Below are 23,858 nucleotides of genomic sequence, written 5' to 3' on the forward strand. Positions count from 1 at the left end.
ATTAGGCAGCAGCGTAAGGCGTCCAGGTTCCCTGCCGCCGTTCGAAACAGATGCCTAGTCAAGAGGCAAGTATAGCCGATTGCAGCGGTATGTTTACTTAAGGAGAGCTCAGGAAGTGTTTAGTGAGCGCTCAGGTAAGCTCAGCCAAAGGCTCAGTTAAAGCTCAGGTTAAAGCAGCCTTCGCTCACCCTCCAGGATCAAATCGTAAATGGCAACTAGGTTTTTCGTTCTCGAGTAATATAGGTAGCCCTTGTAATTACCTCATATATCTTGTCTCTCGGACAAGGCCGAGCCTCTTTGATGCTTTGTCACGTGCAAGATTAGAGCGGCCTTCGGCACCGTTACCGGACGCAAAAGATAAGGGATCAAGTACGGTTCGAGGTAGATATATGCGTGTATGTATGTATCCAAGATGCAAATCTACACAAGTCGGTCTAGCGCACCGAGTACCACCGAACAGGGACTTCAAACCCTTAAAGTATGTATCGGAATTGTGGATTCTGTAACGACCGAGATATCAGTGGTCAGCACTATTCATTCGAAAAATCTGTCCGGCAGAGAGAAAAGGAAGAGGAGATAAACAAAAGAGAGAGGAGTTGTCAGAAAACTCGCTCCGCCGAACCGCACGTACCTTCTTGTCAGTCAAATCATCCTCGTAGGCATGCTCAAAGGCCTCCATTGTTCCCGCTTTGTCCCGCTTCTTGTTCTCCCAGACACAGACCAATCGATACACAATGGCCAGGACGGCAGAGACCGCCGAAGTGACAACGACGGCGATAAATCCTGGCGCATAGACGGGAGCGTCCTCTGGCTTGAAGAGGAGGGGCCCCACGAAATTACCTGAGATCTCCGAGTTAGAACACAGTTGTTACATTGTAACAAAGGGAGACCATGCGAAACACGGCCATGGACTCGAGACAAAGGCAAGGGGAGAAGAACATACCCAGACAATAACCCACAAAAATGCCCGAACTCGCCAGACTCCTCTTTGTGTAGCCGGCGGTGTTGGCAATCTGCATACCCATCAACACCGCATAGCCACCTCCAAAGCTCGCCAGGGTGTATGCTCCAAACAGCAATCCACCAGTGGCATCTCTCGGCAACAACCAAAGTAGGAGACTGGCCATGATGGTGCCCAGCTCGCAAACAACCACCAGGTAAGCCCTCGTATTTGGGAACTTGTACGCAATGTACGGGGCCACCCATTCTATTGTTCCGATAATCAAACCAGCGGGCATGATCAACAGCAGCGAATTGAGCGTGTTGAACCCAAAACTGGCAATGATGATTGCGGTGAAGGTGGAGACGGGTCCATTGGCAATCATGATCAGGAATGCCATTGAGAAGACGATCCAGAATTTCACGTCGAGTAGCAGTTCCCAGAGCTGTTCAACTTTGAAATGTGTGTTGCGGACGCCAGCGTTGTTGACACGTAAGCGAGCCACGGCAATGTATCGTTCGCGCTCGTTAAAGCACTTGGCCCGGATAGGGTCGGGTGGCATGAAGAAATAGATGACAACGGACCAGAGAATGGTGAGGGCACCGGCGACGAGGTACATATAACGCCATGGGGAGAGAGAGCCGCGAATGTGACCGAGGCCGTAATTGATCAGGGGTGAAACGATGGAGACGTAACCGGTGCAGCAATACCAGGCGCTTGAGGGGAACCAGGCGTCAGCAACAAACATCGACGAGCAATACATTCACGAGGAGTTGGACCTACCCCATGCGCAACGCCTGCTCGTTCTTCTTGTAGAACTGTCCAACCACCAACATGAACATCGGACTGATTCCGGACTCCAAGAAGCCCAAGAAAAATCGCTGGGCGTAGAGGCTTTGCCAATTGTGGCAAGCCGCAGTGCACATCAAGCATATTCCCCAGACGCACACGATCAAAGAAGCGACCCGTTCGATGGGATAACGCTGTGCCATGACGATGGCCGGGTATGCGCCCACAATAAAGCCCAGGTAGAAGATTGCGGCAGAGAACGAATAACGGTTCCCGACTTCGAGGTTGAGATCAGTGCGGATCCCAAACAGTGCCTGAGGACATCAGATTAAGTCTTGACGACATGTGTTGCAAGGGGCATTTCAATCGTTCCACGTACCGCTTGCGCGAGCATGGCCTTGTCATAATATTGTAAGCCGTAGGTAGCGCAGAGAATTGGAAGCAACCGTCGATCGATCTTCCGTTGGACTTTCTTTTCCTCCTTCTCATCCCACGTTTCTTCGCCGCTGTAATTGGCAAGGACTTTCATTGCCTCATCGTTATGAATCGTGTCGACAGTGATGGTCTTTTTAAGCTCAGCAACTGCATCGTCGTGACTCTTGGGCGTTGTCTCAGCCTGGATGGCTTCTGGTTTCTCTATATCCGCCATGGCGGCTCAATAGACTTGGCGAAAAGTTGTAAAATCTTGTGGGAAAGACGTGAGGGTTTTCCTATGTATCAGGAGAATTCACTACTGGGAACACGCGAAGAATTCAAAGAGGCGATTGGAAAAACAGCAGATCGAGAGTTGGCCGAACCAGACATATAAAGCCTTCGTCCTGCGGGATATCGCTTCGGTTCCCGTGTTCTTCGGCTACTCCTCATATTCGCCAAGTATCGAAGACGTCTATATTCCGAGGATATCTTGATCAAGTCTCGAGTATTATGCGGGGGGTGTTGCTGGGGTTTTGGTGGACTGAATATCTGACAGCGAATGTCAACGAGAAGCCAAGGCTGGGCTTAATCCATTTTTGTCGATCAGTAACTAAGCCTGGTTGCTTGGGTGCGGAGTCCCAGGACTAAGACTTCTCTTACATCACGAGCCGGATTCTTTGACCTCTCTGGTGCTTGTCGCCCCATGATTTTTGCCTTGGTCCGCGGTAGGGGCCGCTTGGGTGTGGGGAGATTGGGGAGAATTTGCGACTCGTAGGCCGACCAAAGTAGCCAGTGAGCTCTGGGCCATCGCAACGATTGGGGAGCGCGGCCAGAGCAAAAGTACGTACAAGTAGTACCTGGAGTAGACTTTCCGCACGTGCATGCAGCCGACACTGCTGGATTGGTCCTGTTAGCCATATAACCTCGGGGATCGCGAGGGCCTGGGCTGGGCATCTCATTGCCCTCTTGTCGCTGAGCACTTTACCGACTTGTCGACCTTAATGACTCGTATTGGTAGTGTGTGTGGCTTTTAGAGAAGCATCTTTGAAGCTCATCATCCTAGTTTCTTGGTGCTGAACCAGGTGGTTGACAGCCAAGAAAGACGCTGCGTCGCCGAGACCGTGTGCCACTTAAACCACTGCCTGTTTTAGGCAACTGGTCGGCTTGTGATTTTTCCGTAGAGCTTGGAGGGGGAAGGTGATTGTGGCCGATCGCGTTGGCGTGGATAGTGGCCCAAAGGCGGATAGCCGAGTCAGAGCCAGAGGGTGTTTAGGAGTCATTGTAGACTCCCCAGTGCAGGATTTAAGGTCTCGCAGGAATTGGAGCATCGTAAGGGTTGGCTTTTGCGATCTGGCAAGCGACCAAGGGTGACACAGACGATGTTAAAAGAAGCTCAACCTAGGAGGGAGTCCTTCACCTTAAGTACTAGACATAACATGCTGAAAAGAATGCCGATCACCTTCAAATGATGATGGATTTTTGATTAGAAGTGTCTATCTGACATTTTGTGCCTCGGGAAGGAGAAAACGCACCCGTGATCAGAACCAGGCTTGGCAAATGACCCTCGAAGAGACACGCGAGGCTGATTTCCCCTGATGAAACCCTTGAGTGCGCATTATCATTTCAACTGTTGCCTCTTCAACCATTCACTGACCAAAGCATCAATTCTCTCTAACCTCCTGTCCACTCCTTCCTCACCTAGCTGCCCGGGACCTGGTACGGCCGCTGCTTGGTCTTCTTCTCCGCGAGATCGAACAAAGATGCCGACGGTTGTTATTGATCATTGAATATCGGCTGGCAAGCGGATGAATCTTACCCTACCCGGTAGCTCACGTCGAGACCATGTCATTGTCGGGTTTCTGTATCGTCTCACGCGATGCTCTCCGCGATACTTTTTCCAACGCAACTGCGAGGCGCTTTCACTCGGCGCAATAGAGCAATTACTCCCTACTGGCCTACCCAATTGGTCATATCGAGACCATGGCATTGTCGGGTTGACGAATTCTCTCCCACGATGCTCTTTGCTAGCTACTTGCGAGGCGCTTTCACTTGGCGTGATGGAGCAATTACTCTCCACTGGAGATATGCTCATCGCACGGGGGCTGGTGACAACAGCAGCGACGACACCTGTAGGTCGCATTGTCAGGACGGGCCTCGTGAAGTTCTGGGTCTCGGGAGGCCCAACTAGATCGTCGCTCTCAGAAGAGAGGTCGCTTTGCGTGCTGTCTTCCGCACTGCTTGTCGCGTTCGCGTCGACATACGTACCGTCAGTGTCCGTGCTGCACTCGTACCGCGCTATAGGCTCGATCGGCCAGACTCCCTTCTCTATCTGCACAAGAACTATTCTCACTGCGCGCTCGACTCCGTAATACCATTGGATATTCACGGTGGGCGACAGGTGTTCCTTGAGAGATGTGACAAGTTCGTCCCAAGAGTATCGTCGGGCATTTGTGCTTCTGATGACGCCAAGTTTTCGAAACTGTAGATACTGCAGTGCATCAGCGAGCACACTATGCATGGTTAGCTCTTCTGGGTGCTGGGAATCTTCTTCGGGGTCCACGTCAGTGTGTGGTGGGATTTCGCCTTCCTCGAGGTCCATGTCAGAGTGTTGCTGGATGTCGCCCTCATCGAGGTCCATCACCGACCCTTCGTTCTCCCTCACCTTAGTGTTGAAGACCACATCTTGATCAATCAATCTGAATAGACTAAGCAGAACGCGCGAGAGGGCAAGACGCTGCTCGTAGGAAGGTGCGGTTTGTTCTATTGCAGCCATCGATGAGGCCATGGTTGGGGAGTTGAAAGCACTCTGAGAGAAGTCGGTATGGGAAGTTCGACGTCTTTGATTGATCGAGCTATTTCTGTATGGTAAAGACAACTTGAGCTTGCGTGATTCTCTTCCAAGTTATATAAGGCTGAAATACCCGCCGGGGCTCGTTTCTCCCGCACATGTCAAGGCACAGGCAGTGCGGCCTTCACACAAAGAATAGAACCAGCTCTTTGCAGCTTGTATCCAAGGCTCAAGTGAAGCCTTGAAAACAAAGAAAATGGGAATATATGCAGAGTGCCAGAGCATCTCAGATAAAGAAGCTTGAAAGAGATCTTTATTGCTTGACTTTGTTTCGTAGTGTCCCATTCACCAAGAACTCTCACTGAGTCGATCAAAGCAGGTTAGTGATTGTGACCACCACGTCGAACAGGCGGTGAAGTGAAGGGCGTACAAGTCCCATGTTTATCAGTTGACATGCCATTGCAGCTGTGTATAGAGGTGGCTTGATGCAAAACCTCAATCGTATTGGACGCTCTCCCGAAAGATCACAAGTTTCTACTGTCTCTATGGTGTGATATTGTTACATCTGATCCAACAATCCTGTCTATTCTAGTCGGCGAACTCGGCGTCGACCTCCTCATAATAATCGAAGAACCCTTTGTACAGTTGAACTCCGAGACCCGGGTCGAGCGACCCAGTGGTAGCTCTGATTGAATGCATTGATAACTGAGGGATGCCGCAGTCGATTGCACGACAGCCTAATCTTGAGCTTCAAGCACCCCGCAGTTAGTATCCATAATCCTAGACTGGGTTTGGGAGAGACATACCTAGTCATGGGTCCAATAGTGCCTCCGCTTCGACTGTCATTGCGAATTTGAAACACCTGCAAGGTGCTACCACATTTCTCGGCAATTCGAGACAACAGAGCAGTTGAGGCGCTGTCGGTCGTCATATGTCCGTTGGGGTCCGCAGAGACAGCAACTCCAACGTTCAAGCGCGGCGAGTGATTCTCCAGATACGCGTAAAGGAAGTTGGGATTGACTGCGTGAATCACGTCGGAAGAGACCAGGAACGAATTTGCCAATGTTTGGTTAATGAGGTTGGGGCCACAGTCGTAGTCGTTCAAGGCCTCGCAGATCCTCGAGATGGTGCTGGGCATAAAATTAGATCTTGCACCTTGTCTTAAGAAGCTTCCCACTTCTTCGTCGTCGAAGCACCCAACCATCTTGATGATGCCAGGCGACGCGTCGTCGGGGGACGCCAGAAGCCCTTCAATGGCAGCAAAGCAGCAAAGCTTGTCGTCGATTCTGCCTGCAAATATAAACTCCTTGTCCAAGCCACCGAGTTGGGCGGGCTGGACGTCAAAAAGCTCGAGTTCCCAATTGACAATGGAAGTGTAGTCTGTGATACCCATTTTTCCTGCAATCGCTCGCACGAGACGCTCTGGTTGTCTTGCGACAAAAGTACCCGCAGGCAGCTTCAGGGAAGGCAGCTCCTTCCCCGAGAGATCCGAGTTGTCAAGTCCAATGATGGGAACCATATTTGTTTCTGGGTTGAACGGGCCCTGGGAAGCTGCCCCGAAATGGGGTGCGAGTGTTGGTATTCGTGCAATGGGCCAATCCAGCTTGACGAGCCTCTCTTCTATTGTTCCACCGTCGGTCTTTACGAGAACCTTGCCGCCGATGCCCAAGTCTCTATCCCACCAAGTCATGTTCATCCCACCAGCATAGGGTGCGACACCAAGCTGAACATAGCCGGCTTTTGTCTGCAACTTGGGAATCGGCTTGACCTTTGCGGTGAGGGCATCGATATGACCTGCGACGATGCCCACACCGTTTCCAGGCTTGTAGTCTTTCCCAACGGCAAAGGCAATGAATGCACTGTTATTCCGCTTCGTGTAATATTTTCCACCGGGCTTAATCTTCCATTGTTCTCGTTCTGAGAGATATACGTAGCCAGCCTGGTTTAGCTTCTCGACGAAATAGTCGACGGCATGAAAGATGGTGGGGTTCTCGGTCATGAAGTCTATGTACGGCTGAGTATATCTTTCTGGAGAGAATTTCTCTTTCTGAGGATTGAGAGGTAACGTGCAGGGTGGGTAGGCAGTATGCTGGAGAATTTGGTCGTAGCCTCGGGATATGCGAAATGGCATATCTTCCTGAATGGACGAGAAGAAACCAGAGGACGTTTTGCGGACCATGGTGGGATATGGCTCGGGTGGAATTATGAGACGAGAATGAAGCAGAGAGCAGCGGATTGTACTGTAGAGGAAGTTTTAACGGGACAGTTGATACGTTGACAGATTTGGAGAAAGCGGCCAAGTTGCGATCAACAGGACCGGACCAGATGGTGTCATGCGAGGCGGCGTAGCTGCGTAGCTGCGTAGCTGTTGTAGGGCAAGGGGCGATCAGCTGCACGGCAACGCTGGGCGACCCTATCGGAAACACCCCGGCGCAGATAAAGTCACTGGTCCTGGCGTGAACACCCAAGGGTCACGAGGTACTTCTACGGTATGAGTAAGCAAGGCTCGCCAAGCCCACCTCTGCCCATCAGCTGCCTCACGGTTTGGGCATGACTGCACAGCACCTATACCTAGACTGGCTTACGAATACCTACCTAGGTAGGAATGCCGTTACCTGCCGCCCAAAGTAAATGCTCACCTTGAGTCAGAGACCGGAGCGTAAAGAATCCGACGGTGCTTTGGCAGTGTGTCTGACGAAGAAACCCCTGCACTCATCCTAGAAGCGGAGAGGGACGACAGGAGATTTTGAGTACTGCCGTTCACCAGGACTGCAAGCAATGAGGACCATTCTAGTCCCGAACCTGTGTCAGTGGTAGCTTCTCTATCTGACTACCGCCTCAGCCATCAATACCATTGTTTCGCTCAAGCAATGTGTTCACTGCATTACCCCTGTATTCTCGCTGAATGGGAAAGACCAACGCAACACCGTCTTATAGTTCTATGGAGTAGTAAGCCACATCGCCCATGTGCTTGTCCTGCACAACGAGGGAGATGCATCTCGACCTCTGGACCTGGTGGAGCGCACTCAAGAACAATCCCCCCTCCAGATTGGCGAGCTCGCTGGCTCTCGTCTCACCACAAGCATGGGCGAGCAGAAGTGAACGGCGCCATTCCAGAAGCTTTGAAGCGACCCAGCATTAGGGGATATACCCAGAGTCCGGTGAGTGTATCCATATCCAGCCCTAACACTCTACGTGGGGTAAATGAGATTTCGTTTGGTCTCGACCACGGCCTTATGCGTGGAGGCATGAGTGGCAAACAAGGTGGTATCGAGTAGATAGACTTGTCCGCCTGCATTCGTTTTACCATGAGATTCTACAGTACAGCAAGATGGCCAGATTATCAATGTTCAGAAATGAACGGGCGAAGGGACTTCTACTCAGCAGGCGGTGGGAGCATTGAAGCATCGAGAGACTGCAGATCAGCCGCACTTTGTGATTTGCACAATCTCTTTCTTCATTCTTGTCCTCACCTCAAATCTGTGCAGACGCACACGACGTCTTCGAACCAGTCGACCCTGCTATTGCCATCGTGCAAGTTTTGCAAGACAACCTGCCACGATTGATCGTTTCTACAAGCTCAACCAGGTCCACAATGAAAGAGTTCACACTGCAAGTGAATTCACGCCTCGATGATATGGCTTGACAGCACGTGTAACCCATCCAGTCGTCCGCCCAGAAGGATTATTGCGAGGAGACAAGGTCCTCAATCCACGAGATGTGACCCTGGTGAGCTGCGGCGGATACGAGAGAGAACTCGTATTGTCGAATGGGCTAGTGCCCCGCGAACGGAATCCATAGAAATAATTAATGGCAATAATAATGAAAGGGTCTGTGTATCGTGGCGGGAGCGCCGTGTTCCTTGCGGCTCCTTGCGGGGAAAAGTGTGGGCATGGAGAGGTTCGCACCGGCAAATTCCCAGGGCAACGACTCGTAGATTCCCCGAGGATATAGGTACGAGGTACATAGGTTCGGTATTCAACCCTCCCTCACCCCCAAACAATGTGGAGGTGGATTATTACCCCGGCATGGCAAATCTTGGCCTGTTTCTCAGATTCGCGGGGGGGAGACCCCCCGCGAAAACCGCATCAAAGTCTTTGTTGGGTCTTCGTTCTTCCTATTCCTGCCCAAGTATGTGCGTTTGGAGCGAGGGAAAATGAGGCCAAATTAGTCCCCATGGGATTTCCTGCCCAGCAGAAGTTGCTAGCTTGCATGTGTATATGCGTGACTGGAGGATAGAGACAAGATTGTGGCACGAGCAGCCCTCGATAACAATGACTCGCTATTGGGCCAGCGAGGCCGGAGGACCTTATTCATGTGGTTACTTTTTTGCTGTGGAAATAGAGTTCAAACATACGCAAAGAATTGGGTCTAGCCCCGCATTAGGGTTGACAATCTGTATTCGGAATGAAATGACATCGATTTCTTCAGAGCCTTGGGTTTCGGTAGTGGCATCCACGGATGTAACTTGTACTTGTAAGGATCCCAACTACTAGATGCCGGATATTGGGTACTGTGGAGAGGAGGGTGTTTTCATCTTCCTGGCACTATACATCCCACTGTCGACACGTGTACATGCCCTGAGCGACTCGTGCTTGCACTAGGCCACGGCAAGCCAAAACACAAGCGACTAATCTTGGAATTTCGGTGGCTTACCGACAAGGACTCGCTTGCCTTATCCTCCTTCGGTGTGATCCCCCGCGTCTGTCCGCGCCTGTCATCCCCTGCCATGCTCTTCATTGGGGATCAAGTGAGTCTCTACCTGACTGACATTTCGTTCTTGTCTTCCGCGCCTTGGTAAATTTTGTCAATCTCGCCAGCTTTGCGGGTGACGGCGGCAAACTCGTCGCCCAAGAGATACTCGGCCGCCCAATTCGCTGGAGCTGGTTCTGGCCGCTCGATGATCTCCTTTCCCACCACCTCGAGGCAGGCCCCGTTCAGCGAGTCGTCACCCAGGATCTTGTAGACACAGTCCACAATCAGTGACGGAGGCGTGATGGCGTCTTGATTGGCCGTTGCGACATAGCTCGCACTGATGATGGCGGTCGGCACCAACCCGGGGCAGATGCAGTTGACCGTGATTTTCTCGCCCAGTACTCTCATCTGTTTGCCTAGAGATCGTGTCATGCCAATCACCTTTTGATGGCCCGATGGCAAGAAAACAAAAGTCAACCTCCGGATGTCCCTTTGAACCGAGAAACTTTATGCTGGTCTGCACTTACACCATGCTTTGAGGCCGAGTATGCGGGAAACATGTATTGCGCGTGAATCCCCGTGGAACTGGACGTCATAATCAATTTGCCCTTCCGGTGCGGGTTTTTCTTGAAGTAATGCAGAGCCAGGTACGAGGTGTAGAAGACACCAATCAGACAGACGTCGATGGCCAGCAGATCTGGAGCGGGAGGTGCCCCGTTGTCAGTTTCTTTGGCGTCGGCGAAAAATTGTGTACGGTCTCCTGTGCCCTACCAGACGCTGGTCAGTACCTATTTGCAAGGACAATGAGGGAAATATCCCGCCCCTGATGCTCACCGCATTTGCCCAAACTACAGAGGCAAGTTAGCACATGTTTCGAATTTGATGGATCAGGAAGCGTCGACTTACCAAAATCAATCCTCCCCCATTTCGACCAAGTCTGGAGAAATGCTTTGGCCTGGTCATCATAATTCGCCACATTTCCCTGGAGGAATAGAAGGTTGGGTCCGAGCCTTTCGGCGACTTGGGCACCGGTGACAGCGTTGAAGTCGAAGACGGCCACTTTCCAGCCGTCGCTTATCAATCGTTCGACCGTCGCCAGGCCCATGCCAGATGCTGTACGAGGCTTATGTCAGACATGATCGTAGTTCAACCAGAAAGGGAAATCCCAATTCGGTTACCTCCGCCCGTAATGAAGGCGACATTGCCTTTGGAACTCATGTTGTATCTAGACTTTGGAGCAATTTGGGTTGTAGTCGGTGGCATGGCTTTTCCGGGAAGGATAGTGTCTTGAGGGCTTGGGTCCAGACGGGTAATGGTACCAGCCCTATAATAATACAAGTATGGTCTGAATTATTTATGTGCATTCGTGATAGGGTGTAGTCCTAGCACAGACCTCTCCGTTGGAGCGATAGAAAGTATGTGTCCGAGAGCGGACCGAATCCCCGTGGTATTCGGTTTCCCCTCAGACCACAACGATCGAAAAGGGGCAGTTCGGTAGTCCAGCACAAGGCATTTCAAATGAATCCGCCCGTCCTCCAATAGTGGTTCTCCCGCCCTCCTCCTCGAACCCTCCCCCGGAATTTTGAGGACCCCATCATACCCACGGGACACCCCCAGGTTTCTGGCCCATCCCACTCATCTCCAGCGAGCCAAGAACTGATGTTGCTCAGAGTAGCCGAAAGCCCAACACTCTGCCACAGCCTATACATACACTTCAATCTTGGATGATTGGAGCCCTCGGTTGCTCAGTCGCCTTCCTCGGACTGACCTCCTCGGATATGTACCTGCTAAGAACCTATATTTTTTTGTGATATTCCTCCCTTTTTTTTTCTTTTTTTTGACTTCCCATGAAGCGGATCGGTTGGTATCTCGTCAAATCCACTTCAAGCAAAACCCAATACAAACTACATCCTTCTGCCCGCGCGGACCCCTCTTCCTTAGCTTCTCAGCAGGCGGGTCGAAGACCCCCCGGATACAGATATGTCTTTGACAGAAGAAGAACGCAACGCCATCAAGGCCAAGTACGCGGAGGAACGGCAAAAGCGAGTCCGTGCCGACGGCCGGTCCCAATTCCTTCGCGTCTTCGATTCGGACAAGTTCAAGAAGTTTGGCGCAGACCCGTGGGTTCGGAGTGATCCTCATGAATTGAAGCTCACGCCTCCCCTGCACGATGGCCAGCACTCAAAATTTGTGATTTTGGGCACGGGCTTCGCTGGGATCCTGTACGGCAAGAACCTTCTCGAGGCCGGCGTCCCCCTCGAAGATATCATCTTAATCGACCGCGCCGCCGGCTTCGGAGGCACCTGGTATTGGAACAGATACCCAGGGCTCATGTGCGATGTCGAGAGCTACGTCTACCTGCCGGAGTTGGAGACTACGGGGTACGTGCCTAAACACAAGTATTCATACGGCACTGAAATCCGCCAGTATGCCAATCTCCTTGCGTCACGATATAGCCTCGGGTCGAGAGCCTCGTTTGAAACGGAAGTGGAAGCTGCCACCTGGGACGAAGTGGGCAAGGAGTGGATTTTCAAAGTGGTGACCAAGGATGATAAAGGGAACCCGGCTCCCATCACCATCCGCGGAGATTACTTCCTCCTCGCGCCCGGACTCCTCGTCCGACCCAAGCTACCTGCAATCCCTGGGATAGAGGACTATACTGGCCATATCTTTCACACATGCCGATGGGATTATGAATATACGGGTGGCAATTCTGCGGACTGGCAGATGACCAACCTCAAGGATAAAAAGGTCGCTATCATTGGCACTGGCGCTTCGGCAATCCAGGCTGTCCCTGAGCTTGGAAAATGGGCAAACCAGCTCTATGTCGTGCAACGAACTCCCGCCGGGGTTGATATTCGTGGCCAGCACCCAACAAATCCAGAGACGGTGGAAAAAGAGATGAAATCCCCCAACTGGCAGACTGAAAGGATCAGGAACTTTCTATATAACATGTCTGACCCTCTGGAAGAAGACCCCCCCGACCTGGTTAAAGATCAGTGGACGGCCTTCCACAGCTCTGCGGCGCTCTGCGGAGGCCCTCGAGCGAAAGATTTGACAAAGGATAAGCTCGAAGAATTCGTGAGATACTATGAAGACATGGACATGAAACGGACTAAACGCATTCGAGAACGCGTCGACGAGGTCGTTAAAGACCCCGAGACGGCGAACAGCCTCAAGGCGTGGTACGCTAGCTGGTGCAAGCGTCCCTGCTTTCATGACGACTACCTACCTACCTTCAACCGTCCTAACGTCCGCCTTGTGGACACCCACGGCGCTGGCGTAACACGACTAACCAAGAAAGGGTTTGTTGTGGGCGAGGAAGAATTCGAGGTCGACTTGATCATCTTTAGCACGGGGTTTGAGTTCGAGGCATCGAACTCACCCGCCTCCCAGGCTGCGATCCCCATTACCGGGCGGAATGGGCTTTCCTTGGACGAGAAGTGGAACCGAGGCGTCGCGACGTTGCACGGCGTCATGAGCAGAGACTTCCCGAACCTATTCTGGCTTGGCCTGGTGCAGACCATGTCATCGCAAAACTACATGGTCAACTTGTCCACGCTGAGCAAACATGCCGTCCAGATCATCACGGATGCGAGAAAGAAGGCCAAGGCCGTGGGTGAAGCGAAGGTCGTTGTTGAGCCCACAGACGCCGCCGAGGAGGCATGGACCGATCGTGTCTCCAAGGGGGCGCTCGCCGGCGTGCTGGCCGCCGGCTGCACCCCGAGCTACTACAACCAGGAGGGCGAGTTGCAACAGATTGTCTCGGGCGAGGAACAGGCAAAGATGGCCAGGAAGGCGATGTGGATGGCAGGTCCGCTGGACTTTCTCGACTTTCTGGATTCGTGGCACCAGAAGGGTGACCTTGGGGAACTTGAGATCGCCGCCTACTGATCACATCCTCAATGGACTCAAAACTTGCCATGGGCGCATTATTCGATCTTTTTGCTTTTTTGTAGCCCCTCCCTAGTATGATATAATGCGACCTCCAAATGAAATGAATCTTTCGAAATTTTGACTGTCAAAGTCTCGCTATAAAGACCCATGTCGCGCGTGGCACGATACTATTGAGTCTCCTGTACTCGTCGTATCCAATACTCGAGTTATATTCATACCTAGCTGGTCACCCTCAACTTCCCATAAGCGAGGTTGGGTTGTTTTCAATATCCCAATAAACCGGGTATTACTGAGAGGAGCCTGACAGCGGGGGTCAGAACCACCACCCTTCGATCCTCGGGCGGTATGTCATCATATTGTAAGCAAACAAGAACCGATTCGAGGGAGCGTGTATTTGCTGGGATTCCTAGCAAGTAACCGATACCCATGCCCGTACAGTCACCAATAGTGTAAAAGGTATTTTATTCTGGTTGGAAATCCGAACGCGTCAGGGGTGTTTCGGGTCACGAAAGAACGTAATAATGCCAGGTGGTGGCCCAGGAAGAGATAACAAGCAGACAAACAAGGCTCAGAACCCTGACAGTGATCTTCAGCAAAATGTGGGAGGCCAGTCTCGGTAGCCGTTACCGAAACATACAGGTTTCAGATACGAGTAGACCGGCCGAGAACTAGAGGGTCGAAGAGAAGTCGTTTGGCGTAAACCATGCTCTGGCCGCGTCTAGCCGGTCTTGTGAGCTGTCGCAGACTCGTGAGCCATGTGGTTGTCCGAACCCATGTTCTGTGGATGTGAATGTTTCCTATTCGACGAGCCTGAGGATACAATCCGACAATCCGAACTGTGCCGAACCGAACGGGGGGTTGTATAAGGAGTTGAAATGTGGCTAGGCCAATCAAGAACATGGCACAACGCTGCTCATCTTGCCCAGACGTGTCCAGAACGCCAAAGAGCTTAGCACACGCGGATGGTTGTTATCCCATCCCAGGGACGTGTTCGTGGGCGCGCCATGACCCTACTCGTAGTTGAGAATCCAGACCTGTGGATCACGGCGTGGGGGCCAGGATCCGGTGGGAAGGAGGCACAAGTCGGCTGTCAATAAGCACTTTTTGTTGCGCCATCGTACAAGGACTTGTTCGAAGTTGTTGAGCTATTGCGGTTTGATATACCTTGGTTATCGAGGAAGGCCGAACCATGTCTCTGGCTGTCTCGGTAATGGTATCTCACATATCCGACAGTCCGGTTTGCTCAATCCGAAGTCACCTCACAGTACAGTCTTCGCCAGGGATTGGCAGAACCACATTAAGAAAGGGCCGATCTGCAGACGCCGTTACCAAGCACTCTTCGCCGCCAGTCCGCGACACTGCGCTGAAGTCACAAGGTTAGGATATCTCGTGCAGAGAAATCTTGCAGCCACCACGTGTCTCATGGGTGGTAGAGCCGTTTCCAGCTATTGCGAGCTCGCCAAAGGGAAAAGGGGATAACTTTGCTTGAGAGGGAGGATTGTAAGTTGAAATGACGAGGAATTCGGTTGAAATGGGTTGCACTGTTAAGAGACGACCAACGTGTACTAGTGGCTCTGCAGTGGGAAAGCAGCCAATAGAGGGTGCCCAGATACACAGTCAAGTGGGGCGATCTAAACTATATAGGCGAAACCCTCCACTTCCCCAAGTTCTTCTTTCTCTCAGTGGAAAACTTGCGGGGGCTGGGCACTGCAACCCCCGGCATCCAAACCGAAACGCGGGGAGCTGTCCCGGGGGTCTAGACGTGGGAATCTCGCATGGATAGTTCGATTTCGACCAAGTGACCGGATTCCCGGGGTAAAGGTATTGCTAGGGGGGCGTACGCGAAACATAACATGCCTTTACTCCCTTCGAAACGTGGTCAAGATCACACTCCAACCTTCCACCACCTCCTCTACCTTCCTTCTCTATCAGTCGAATCTTGGCTTCACGTGTCTGCCGAATAGGTCCAAGATGGATTCTACCGACGAAAAGAAGGACTCCGCCGAGCTCAGGCATTTCGAGGTCAAGCCCGAGGCTGTGGTCTCCGGTGGGACAGAAGTCACTGGTGCAGAAAATGGAATCCCAGAGAAAATGAACTTCCGTGTCATGATGGCTCTTGTCGTAAGGAACTACCTGCTTGATTTCATTGGTCGACGGAAGGCTGATCTGGAGTCGCCTAGGCTCTTGCTCTCAACTATGAAGCCAGTCTCTTGTCCTTCATCCTGCCATCAGCGGTCCTGTTAACCATCAATAATGCAATTGGACCGTCGTCCAGCATCGGCTGGGCGGCCACATCGTGGACATTGGTATCTGGTGCCCTCGTGGGGATGAACGGCCGCTTATCCGACATTTTTGGCCGTCGAAAGATTCTCATCATCGGAAACGTCTTTGGTGTAGTTGGTAAGTCCCCGGGGATGGCGATATGCAGTTTGCTCGCACCACATGCTAACATGTCCCGAAGGAACCATCGTTGGCAGCAGGGCAAACCTAGTAGGACAATTGATCGCTGCCATGACTTTGCTGGTAGGGAAAACCCCCCTTCCGGACAACCTCAGATGACACAACAGTGCTAATGACTGTATAGGGCGTCGCTGCATCAGGACAGCAACTCTCCTACTCGGCCGCTTTCGACATCGTTCCAAGGAAGCATCGAGGAACAGCTCTGGCATTCATGAATCTGTTTTCGCTACCAAGTTCAGCCTTTGGCGCCATCATTGGTATGTACAACCTCGATACTTGTGACCTTTTCAAAATGCATCTTCCTGACTGTTTCTGCATTTCAGCCTTCACAATTGTCGAGAACTGCGGCTGGCGTTACACCTTCTACATCGGAATCCTAGCCAATGGGCTCTCCCTCGTCTTTACTGTCATCTTCTACCACCCGCCTGGATTCGTTGGACTCCACCCCGACGGCAAGACCATCAGACAGCAGTTGAGGGAGCTGGACTACGTCGGTCTCTTTCTCTTCACTGGTGGCCTGACGGTTCTGTTGGTCGGCATTGGCTTCGGAGGGAATCCTTATCCTTGGACGAGTGCGACCGTGCTCGCCCCCCTGATAATAGGAGGTAAGTTTCTCCTGTCAAGCCTCGGGCTTTCCTTTGAGGCATAGTATTAACCTTGGTGGACAGCCGTCACCCTCATCGTCGCCTTCCCATTGTGGCAAGTGTACGGACCCGGCACCGAGAAACTGTGTCCACCACATTTGATCAAGAGATGGAGACGGTTTACTCTGCCGCTTATCATCAACTTTACCGCTGGGTTTACGGTATGTATTGTCGTTCAACGTCCCATGAGTTTGTCAACTGACAGCGACACAGCTGTACTCTATGCAAGTATACTGGCCGCAGAGTAAGTATAGATATTGCCCCTGTATCGCACACAAGACACTGACGACGGAGCAGTGGTTCAATTTTTATTCACGACCGAACAACCACGAGTCGGCTGGTTGAGTTTCATCAACAATGGTGCGGGAGTGTGTAAGTTGTGTCTTTCTTTTTACCCCGTCGATTATGCTACTCATTGGACTGACGGGCTGACTCGGATGTGAAAAGTCGCCATCACTTGGTCCGGTGCCCTCTTTGGTCTTCTCAAGCACACCAGATTCCAATACATCTTCGTGGTCTTTGCTCAAGCGGCTTTCACGGCCTCCATGGCATCCATCACCCAATGGACTCTTGCCCGTGCCGTCGTTCTCTGCATTTTCACTGCCCAATTCACGTGCGCGGCCAACATCATCGGGTGTCTGTTCCTTCAGTTCGGTGCCGGTGACGAGAACTTGGGAGTCGCTGTCGGGTAAGTTTTCACATCTTAGATATATTATAGTCGGGAACTGCGTTTTGTCCCTAACCTTTTGTCGTTCGCAGGTTGCGAAACTCCATTTCAGCCGCCGGTGGGGGTATCGCCCTCGCCATCTTTGGCAGCATCCTCAATAACAAAGTCAGTTCGAATATGGTGCCTACTCTCGCCGGCGCCGTGACCGAAGCTGGTCTTCCGGCCACTTCGGTCGAATCCTTTATCAGTAAGAAAAAAAGCGTCCTTCCCCCAGCGCTCTCAAACGTCATCCCAGGCCCAATCAAAGCTAATACTTGTTTTCTTTTTCAACAGCGGCATTCCTCTCCGGAAAACCAGACCTTCTCCTGGCAGTTCCGGGCGTCGATGCGGAGGTCCTCGGCGCAGCCACGATTGCGTCGCGAGACGTGTACGGCAGTGCGTTTAGGATGATCTTCCTGGTCACGTTGGCCTTTGGATGTGAGAGACTCTCCGAAATCCCCCATGGCCATCAGCGGAGTGACCAACTAACCTGCTCCGCAGCTGTTGCATGCATCGTCAGTCTCTTCGTCCCCAGTGTCGACAAGTTCTTGACCCTGTAAGTGATCCTCTCGCGAATCTCCTCTCAGAGAGACGACTTTTGTGTGCGTTATTTGTGTATATGACCATCATACTAATAACTGTCCCACTAGCCAAACCGCCGTCCAACTCGACAAGCCACATGTCATCGCCCACGGCGAGGGTGAAGCCAAGGTCCTCAGAATCCACACCCCGGACAGCGATGAGGAGAGCCGCAAGGACGACAGCGCTGTCTGAGTCGGTCCCCTGACCCCCAGCTTTCTACACGACGGCACGGCGAGACAGGGCAGAAATGGGGACTGTGAGGGAAACATAGCTAGTGTGGTAGCGACAACAGCGGTCCACCTCCCGTCCTAGTCCCCGGGTAAAAGTCTTCTTCTGCCTTGGTACTGCTAGTTCTAGTTCTACCAAAAAAATTCCAACTTGGAGAGATAAGCGAGCTATCGAGTCTACACATCTTCATACTGGGGACGAGATACCTTAACCATTGTACGGTTTTGGTAAATGTTAAGTCTTGTCGTTTGACATGTAGACCTGCCGAAGTGAGTGCTAACCTAATGCTCTCTGTCTGAGTGGTGGTGAGATGTACCTACCATACTCGTGGTCTCCTCCCCTCGTAGCCGCAGCCTCGTCACGTGTCTCCATCCATCGACCCCCTTTTCCATGTACCAAGTAATACGGGACATCGACTTCCATCTACGGCGGATAGGATAGGTAGGGTCATCAGTCAGCACAACGCGTTTCAACAAGGCCGAGTAGCACATCCGCGGCTAATTAAATGGACGACCATATACCGGAATGGATCTCTACTTGGAAGGCAAGGACGACATAATACCACTCACTCATGTACAAACAAGTATCTGGACTACCTCCATCCCATCCCTGTGAGAACTTCCCAAGATCCCCGCGTATTGTGATACATTGGCACGCCAGCCAGTCGTTCACTGGAGTGAGCCAAGCTGCGACAATGGTTGTGGGGAGATATCCAACCCTTTGGCAGTAGTCACCGACTAGGCACTTGCACTTGCATACGAAAGGACTGATCAGGCCTTGCATAGGTTTCTCTATTCCAAGCCGTCCGTTCCAAGCTGCGATCCGGTCCACTCTGCACTATGCAACATTCAAGGTAACAATCGCTGTATCATCAGGATCATGCCGCACCATTGAACAGAAACACCCATCTCGAGGGCGCTAAATATCATCAACATCCTCGTCATCAGCCCCGTCTGTCTTGACCTTCCCTGCTCTAGTCGAGTCCAAATTTCTCATTTCGTATTCATCTCGGCCGGTTGACATCGCTACAGCATTTCTCGCCGTGGGATTCTCCTCCAAGAATTCTCGAAGACGCTTCTTGCCCTCTTCCAGAGCCTGTTGGGACGCCGCGTTCGCCATCTTAAACATCGGGCCCCAGAGATTCAAAGTGTAGGTGACGTAAGCGGCGATGGCGAGAATGATAAGGAACATGAAGTAAACAGGATTGCGAAGGACTGCGACTATGTTAGTATCACATTTTAGACCAATAATATCAAACTTACCTGCAACGATCTCGTTCCACCCTAGTGCCAGCAAGAGACCGTAGAAGTAAAGCGGTACTTGTGTCATGCCACCAATCGCACTACGTTTGGCTTCCACATACACCCCATCTGCGGCCTTCTTGAACCTAACAGTCAAGTCTTGCCGCTTGGCTTCATTAAGAATCGTCGTCTCCTCCTCCAGACTCTTGCCCTCTTCCTCGTCAACTCCTCCGATGGGGGTCAGGTCTTCCTCGTCGGCGGGTGTGGCAGCTGCAGGAGTAGGACCGATCCATCCGTCGAGAGGTGGTGGTGCCCCGGTCTCGGAATGCCGGAAGCGAGCGAGCAGAGGAATTAGGGTGAGGGTGCTTTCTCGAGCTCGTGTATAAATGCCCTCGATGTCGTCGGTTGGTCGCCAAATCCGTGGAACGCCCGCCTCATCGTAACGGAATTTGTCCTCGAAGTTCTCTCGGAGCTTCAGTAAGAGATTACCTTCCATCATTTCTTCGTCAATCTTGGAACGTAGTACGGCCCAGGACTTCCTCCTCAGGCGCCAGATGCCAACTTCAACTTCTTCGGCGCTGGCGTCGAAGGAAGCCGCCCGGTCAGCGAAGCGCTTCTCAGCATCCTTCACGGTCGCGACGAACAAAGACCAGATCCGGTCCCAAATGCCCTTCTCCAGAGGACGATCACCCTGCTCAGGCGCACCAGAACCACCTCGGCCAGATCCAAGAGCATTGAACTCCAGTCCGACGCTGTCGTTGAGTTTGCTTCTGACCCATCTTTCAACCCTTGTTGCGAGTCGGCGCATCTCGTCCCGTCGTAACTGACCCGAGATCTTATCGAGTTCTTTCTGGTACAGCCCCATTTGTTGTCGATAGTCAGACCAAGGCAACCCTTCGATCGCGACCTCTTTTCCCACGGACGCGAATTTGTCGAGCGCGATCTTCTTCTGTTCTTTCACAATTTCAGCGAAATCGTAGGATGCCCCTTTCTTCTGCCCGGCCTTGACAGCTCCACTAACGGCATCCGAGAACTCTTGGACCCCCTCTTTGTGTGCGGCGGAAAGTTGCCCAGCGAACAGCACCTTGAGTCTAGTATCAATCTTGCTTTCGAGCTCTGTCCGTTTTCTTTGATAGACACCCTTGTGGTACCTGCTCGCCTCAGTTTCGAAGTTCTTGATGGCGGTAGCCCGGGATTCTCTCATAGCAGCACCCAGTCCAGAAATTGGCTCGGCGTTACCCGTTCTTGCTGCGTCAGCTTGTTGTGTCTCGAGTGGTGTGATCGCCTCGTCAAAAGCGACGATGACTTCTCTCATAATCTCGTCGCATCTGAATTGAGCCAGGAGTTCTTGTTGGGTCGGAAGATCCAGATCCTTGTTGTTCACAATCTGGTCCCAGATACCTTCTGCGTAGTGGGAAAAGCCGTCCGCAGGTATTCGTCGGTGATATTCAGGAAGGAAGATACCACCATCAAGTTCGCCCAGCAATGCATCTCTCCGGCGATCGCGATGACCATCTCGGAACCGCGTTGCCATCTTTGCAACCTCGGCTTTAAACTGTTCTGGCTGATATAGCTTGTGTGGGAGGGCAGTAAAAGCAAAGTCGAAGTAGTCGTCGATGCTGCTCTTCTCCAACCCCGGAGGCTTTGACAGACTGGTCCATATTCTCCCCATGTCCTGCATCAACGTATTTCGCAAATTCTGCAGTGGCGTCGTCCCAAGGAAGTCTCGAATGACAAAATATAGCAAGCTCCGCGAGGTGGACTTTCTATCCTTCAGAAACAGTTGGAGGTTGACTTCAAAGACCGTCTTCAACAGACCCATATTGGCGCCCTGGTACAACCCAACCTGATGCTCCCAGATGTTGACCATCAGAACTTCGCTGGTCGCCAGCGCAAATAACGAACTCTTGCGTTCAAAATCCTGATCTTCGCCGCGTTCCCGACCGTCTGTACCTTCAACGTCCATGACCAGGATGTTGTCTGCCATTTCCGTCGCTGAAGATTTGTTTTTCGCCAGCCATATTCCTCTAGTAGTTTGGCGTCGTTCTGTCTCGGACATGACGGAGAAATCGGTCTGGAAGAGGGCATTTAGGAGGGTTGACTTGCCAGTCGACTGCGAGCCGAAGACGGAGATGAGATGGTAGTTGAACCCGGCATGGGAGACTCCAGTGTGACTGAGATACTTGGCCAGATCAGAGCTGCGACAAGGTCAGTAAGACCGGATGTGCTCGAGTCATACTAGGGGTCATACTTGAACTGCTTATCCTCATCGACAACCTGGACACCATGTTCAAAGTCCGCGGTCCCGTTCTGGCCTGCAGACGCGAAATGCCCATTCACCGACATCTTTTCTGGGGCAGTGTTTGCTCGGTTGATCTGGAGAGGTCTGTCGCGAGTCGCTGAGGAGACGGGGGACTGCGGCGGCGAGAGAGTTGAATGCGCCATGACGGTGATGGCGGTCGGATGATATATCCCTGCAAGAAAAGCCTTGGTATGTGCTAAAGGGACATGGAAAAGAATAACTGGTCATCACCTGAACAGCCACCTGCCAGGGGATGTGGACAGATGGTGTGCGGCCTGGGGATGCGGTCATGAAACAATTGGCCAGATGATGTGAGAAAGTGTCCCAAGACTCCCACCCAACCTTGGACCCCAGTGGTGCCAGTGACCCTTGAGGCCCGGACCGGCTCACCTGCTCTAAAGGAGTCGAAGTCTGTTAGTGGCGGAGGGCCTTTAAATGATGATCCGTTCCGGGCATGCTAAGGGTCACTGGTCTCCACCAGCCTCCTCAACATCAAACGTTCTGCAGGCTTCAGCCTTGTCAACGCCGCTTACCAGATTACTCGGTCCAACGACCGTCTGGCTCTTTCACAAGGAGAGACAAACAGTAAACCGAAGTGCTAGATATGCCCTGTTCTCTTGCCTACCACCTTGTGCCTCAAATCGTGGCTTGGAAGTTCGCCCCAGCAGACAGGATCTGATGTGCTTTGGAGACATTGCTGTAGCCTGGAGAGACTGTTGCTGACTGCTTTCACGGCCTATCAACCTGTCAAAGAGTTAGGAACTTCAGGAGGCTGGTTCAAAGTACTGGTCAAAGACGTCAAGACTCTGTTGGAACATAGGGTATATTGTTGTCGTTTGGAGCGAACCACTTGTTTGCTGGATAAATGTGCGAGGCTGAGATCCATGACTAGAAAGACTTGGGTCTCATCGCCAGCGCAGCAGGCACAGTACAACATGATTTCTTGCGCCGAGACGAACAATTATCTGAGCCAAGGAGAAAAACATCAGCACTTCGATAGTTCTCCTTTACCAACTGCGCCCTATCAAGATTTTGGTCTGCTTCTCCATCAACCACCACAAACGACTGTTGTCAAACGGTCTTGACCACAACAGTTCAACCTCCTTTCAACGAGACATATTGCTCAGAGGACAGGTTGGGTCTCTTCTCTTTTTCTTTCTCTTGCCAGAACAACCCCTTTGAAACCATGCCTCGGAACAGGAAGAAGAACTACCGCAGCAAAGCTGCACCCCAAGACCCGGCAGAAACCGCCCGTCCCCCAAAGACTGTTGCTTGTCCTCGCTGCAACAAGGCTATCATTGTCCCCAAGGCTTGCAAGCACGGCAAGAAACTCATCAACTGCCAGGGAACTGGTTGCGGCACAGCCCATCTCGTCGAACATGATGCGAGTTGTCAGCCGCTTAATCCACCCAGACCTGCGAATCCGTCCCTAGGGCAACCAAGATCAAGCCATGAGACAGCCACAGCACCGACTTTACCTCTGGTGACGCTAGCTATGCCTGATGTATCACCGGCACACAGCGCCTGGATCCTCGGGCCACCAAAATCACAAGTCGCCCGTCTGTCCAAGACCTTTCCGTCTAATCATCTTATAGCAATGCAAGAACTGTCAGAACAGCTCAGGGCAGTCAAAGAATGCCGCAACAAACAGCCGAGATATGTCCAGGGGATTCCGATAGATGAGTGGTTGGAAAGACTGGAAAAAGAGAGTGCCGCAGAGGTCGAACAGTGGACTAAGAAGTTCAAGGATTTGGTGGAAGGAAAGGAGACCGCCGAAGGGATCGGATATGACGATGATGACAGTGACGACGAGGGCGACGGGTGCCTAACACCGACAGAGGACGAGTGATGGCAATGTCGATTGCCAGAAAGTACAAGCACAACGGTGCCCATGGTGGCAGTGAGACATATCACAAGGTCACTAAGCGGCCACCATCTCAACTCCTTCTTTGAACAAGTGTCGCGCAGGCGTACGGGGCTGTGTTTTTCTCATTGGGGTGCATTGTGAATGGGAGAGACTTGTGTCAAGAAGGCACGTCACGTTATAGCAACCACTAACAATTGGCGAGCGGGTAACCTGTTCTGGCATTTCATGAGACCTTGCCTGGCCATCATGGCCAATTGTTACATATGTACAATAATTTCCCTTCTGTCGACGCCTTTCTCCCTTCC

The 23,858-nt window shown here is 52.0% G+C and overlaps 8 protein-coding genes across 8 annotated transcripts; 3 read left to right on the forward strand and 5 right to left on the reverse strand.

The window, feature by feature from the left end:
- Positions 1-473: 473 nt before the first annotated feature.
- Positions 474-2,378, reverse strand: AYO21_03054 (hypothetical protein; the record flags this gene model as incomplete). Its single annotated transcript, XM_022653029.1, has 5 exons — positions 474-500; positions 632-840; positions 944-1,656; positions 1,724-2,043; positions 2,109-2,378. The coding sequence occupies 5 exons, from the start codon at positions 2,376-2,378 to the stop codon at positions 474-476; spliced, it is 1,539 nt and encodes a 512-aa protein (XP_022514723.1).
- A 1,594-nt stretch (positions 2,379-3,972) lies between these two features.
- AYO21_03055 (hypothetical protein) lies at positions 3,973-4,928 on the reverse strand (the record flags this gene model as incomplete). The annotated part of the gene is made up of 2 exons (XM_022653030.1): positions 3,973-4,049; positions 4,103-4,928. 2 exons carry the CDS (start codon positions 4,926-4,928, stop codon positions 3,973-3,975), a joined length of 903 nt encoding a protein of 300 aa, XP_022514724.1.
- A 591-nt stretch (positions 4,929-5,519) lies between these two features.
- Positions 5,520-7,110, reverse strand: AYO21_03056 (hypothetical protein; the record flags this gene model as incomplete). The annotated part of the gene is made up of 2 exons (XM_022653031.1): positions 5,520-5,616; positions 5,738-7,110. The coding sequence occupies 2 exons, from the start codon at positions 7,108-7,110 to the stop codon at positions 5,520-5,522; spliced, it is 1,470 nt and encodes a 489-aa protein (XP_022514725.1).
- Positions 7,111-9,689: 2,579 nt separating this feature from the next.
- Positions 9,690-10,889, reverse strand: AYO21_03057 (hypothetical protein; the record flags this gene model as incomplete). Its single annotated transcript, XM_022653032.1, has 5 exons — positions 9,690-10,034; positions 10,154-10,393; positions 10,461-10,474; positions 10,533-10,739; positions 10,805-10,889. 5 exons carry the CDS (start codon positions 10,887-10,889, stop codon positions 9,690-9,692), a joined length of 891 nt encoding a protein of 296 aa, XP_022514726.1.
- A 717-nt stretch (positions 10,890-11,606) lies between these two features.
- AYO21_03058 (hypothetical protein) lies at positions 11,607-13,520 on the forward strand (the record flags this gene model as incomplete). Its single annotated transcript, XM_022653033.1, has 1 exon — positions 11,607-13,520. One exon carries the CDS (start codon positions 11,607-11,609, stop codon positions 13,518-13,520), a length of 1,914 nt encoding a protein of 637 aa, XP_022514727.1.
- Positions 13,521-15,494: 1,974 nt separating this feature from the next.
- On the forward strand, positions 15,495-18,107 carry AYO21_03059 (hypothetical protein; the record flags this gene model as incomplete). Its single annotated transcript, XM_022653034.1, has 13 exons — positions 15,495-15,644; positions 15,704-15,923; positions 15,985-16,046; positions 16,108-16,240; positions 16,307-16,588; positions 16,652-16,788; positions 16,841-16,871; positions 16,925-16,999; positions 17,075-17,315; positions 17,387-17,541; positions 17,628-17,771; positions 17,835-17,889; positions 17,984-18,107. The coding sequence occupies 13 exons, from the start codon at positions 15,495-15,497 to the stop codon at positions 18,105-18,107; spliced, it is 1,809 nt and encodes a 602-aa protein (XP_022514728.1).
- A 954-nt stretch (positions 18,108-19,061) lies between these two features.
- Positions 19,062-21,829, reverse strand: AYO21_03060 (protein sey1; the record flags this gene model as incomplete). The annotated part of the gene is made up of 3 exons (XM_022653035.1): positions 19,062-19,357; positions 19,406-21,582; positions 21,636-21,829. The coding sequence occupies 3 exons, from the start codon at positions 21,827-21,829 to the stop codon at positions 19,062-19,064; spliced, it is 2,667 nt and encodes an 888-aa protein (XP_022514729.1).
- Positions 21,830-22,872: 1,043 nt separating this feature from the next.
- On the forward strand, positions 22,873-23,535 carry AYO21_03061 (hypothetical protein; the record flags this gene model as incomplete). Its single annotated transcript, XM_022653036.1, has 1 exon — positions 22,873-23,535. The coding sequence occupies one exon, from the start codon at positions 22,873-22,875 to the stop codon at positions 23,533-23,535; it is 663 nt and encodes a 220-aa protein (XP_022514730.1).
- Positions 23,536-23,858: the final 323 nt, after the last annotated feature.

Source organism: Fonsecaea monophora (assembly GCF_001642475.1).
Source record: "Fonsecaea monophora strain CBS 269.37 chromosome Unknown Scaff14, whole genome shotgun sequence".
NCBI lineage: Eukaryota > Fungi > Ascomycota > Eurotiomycetes > Chaetothyriales > Herpotrichiellaceae > Fonsecaea > Fonsecaea monophora.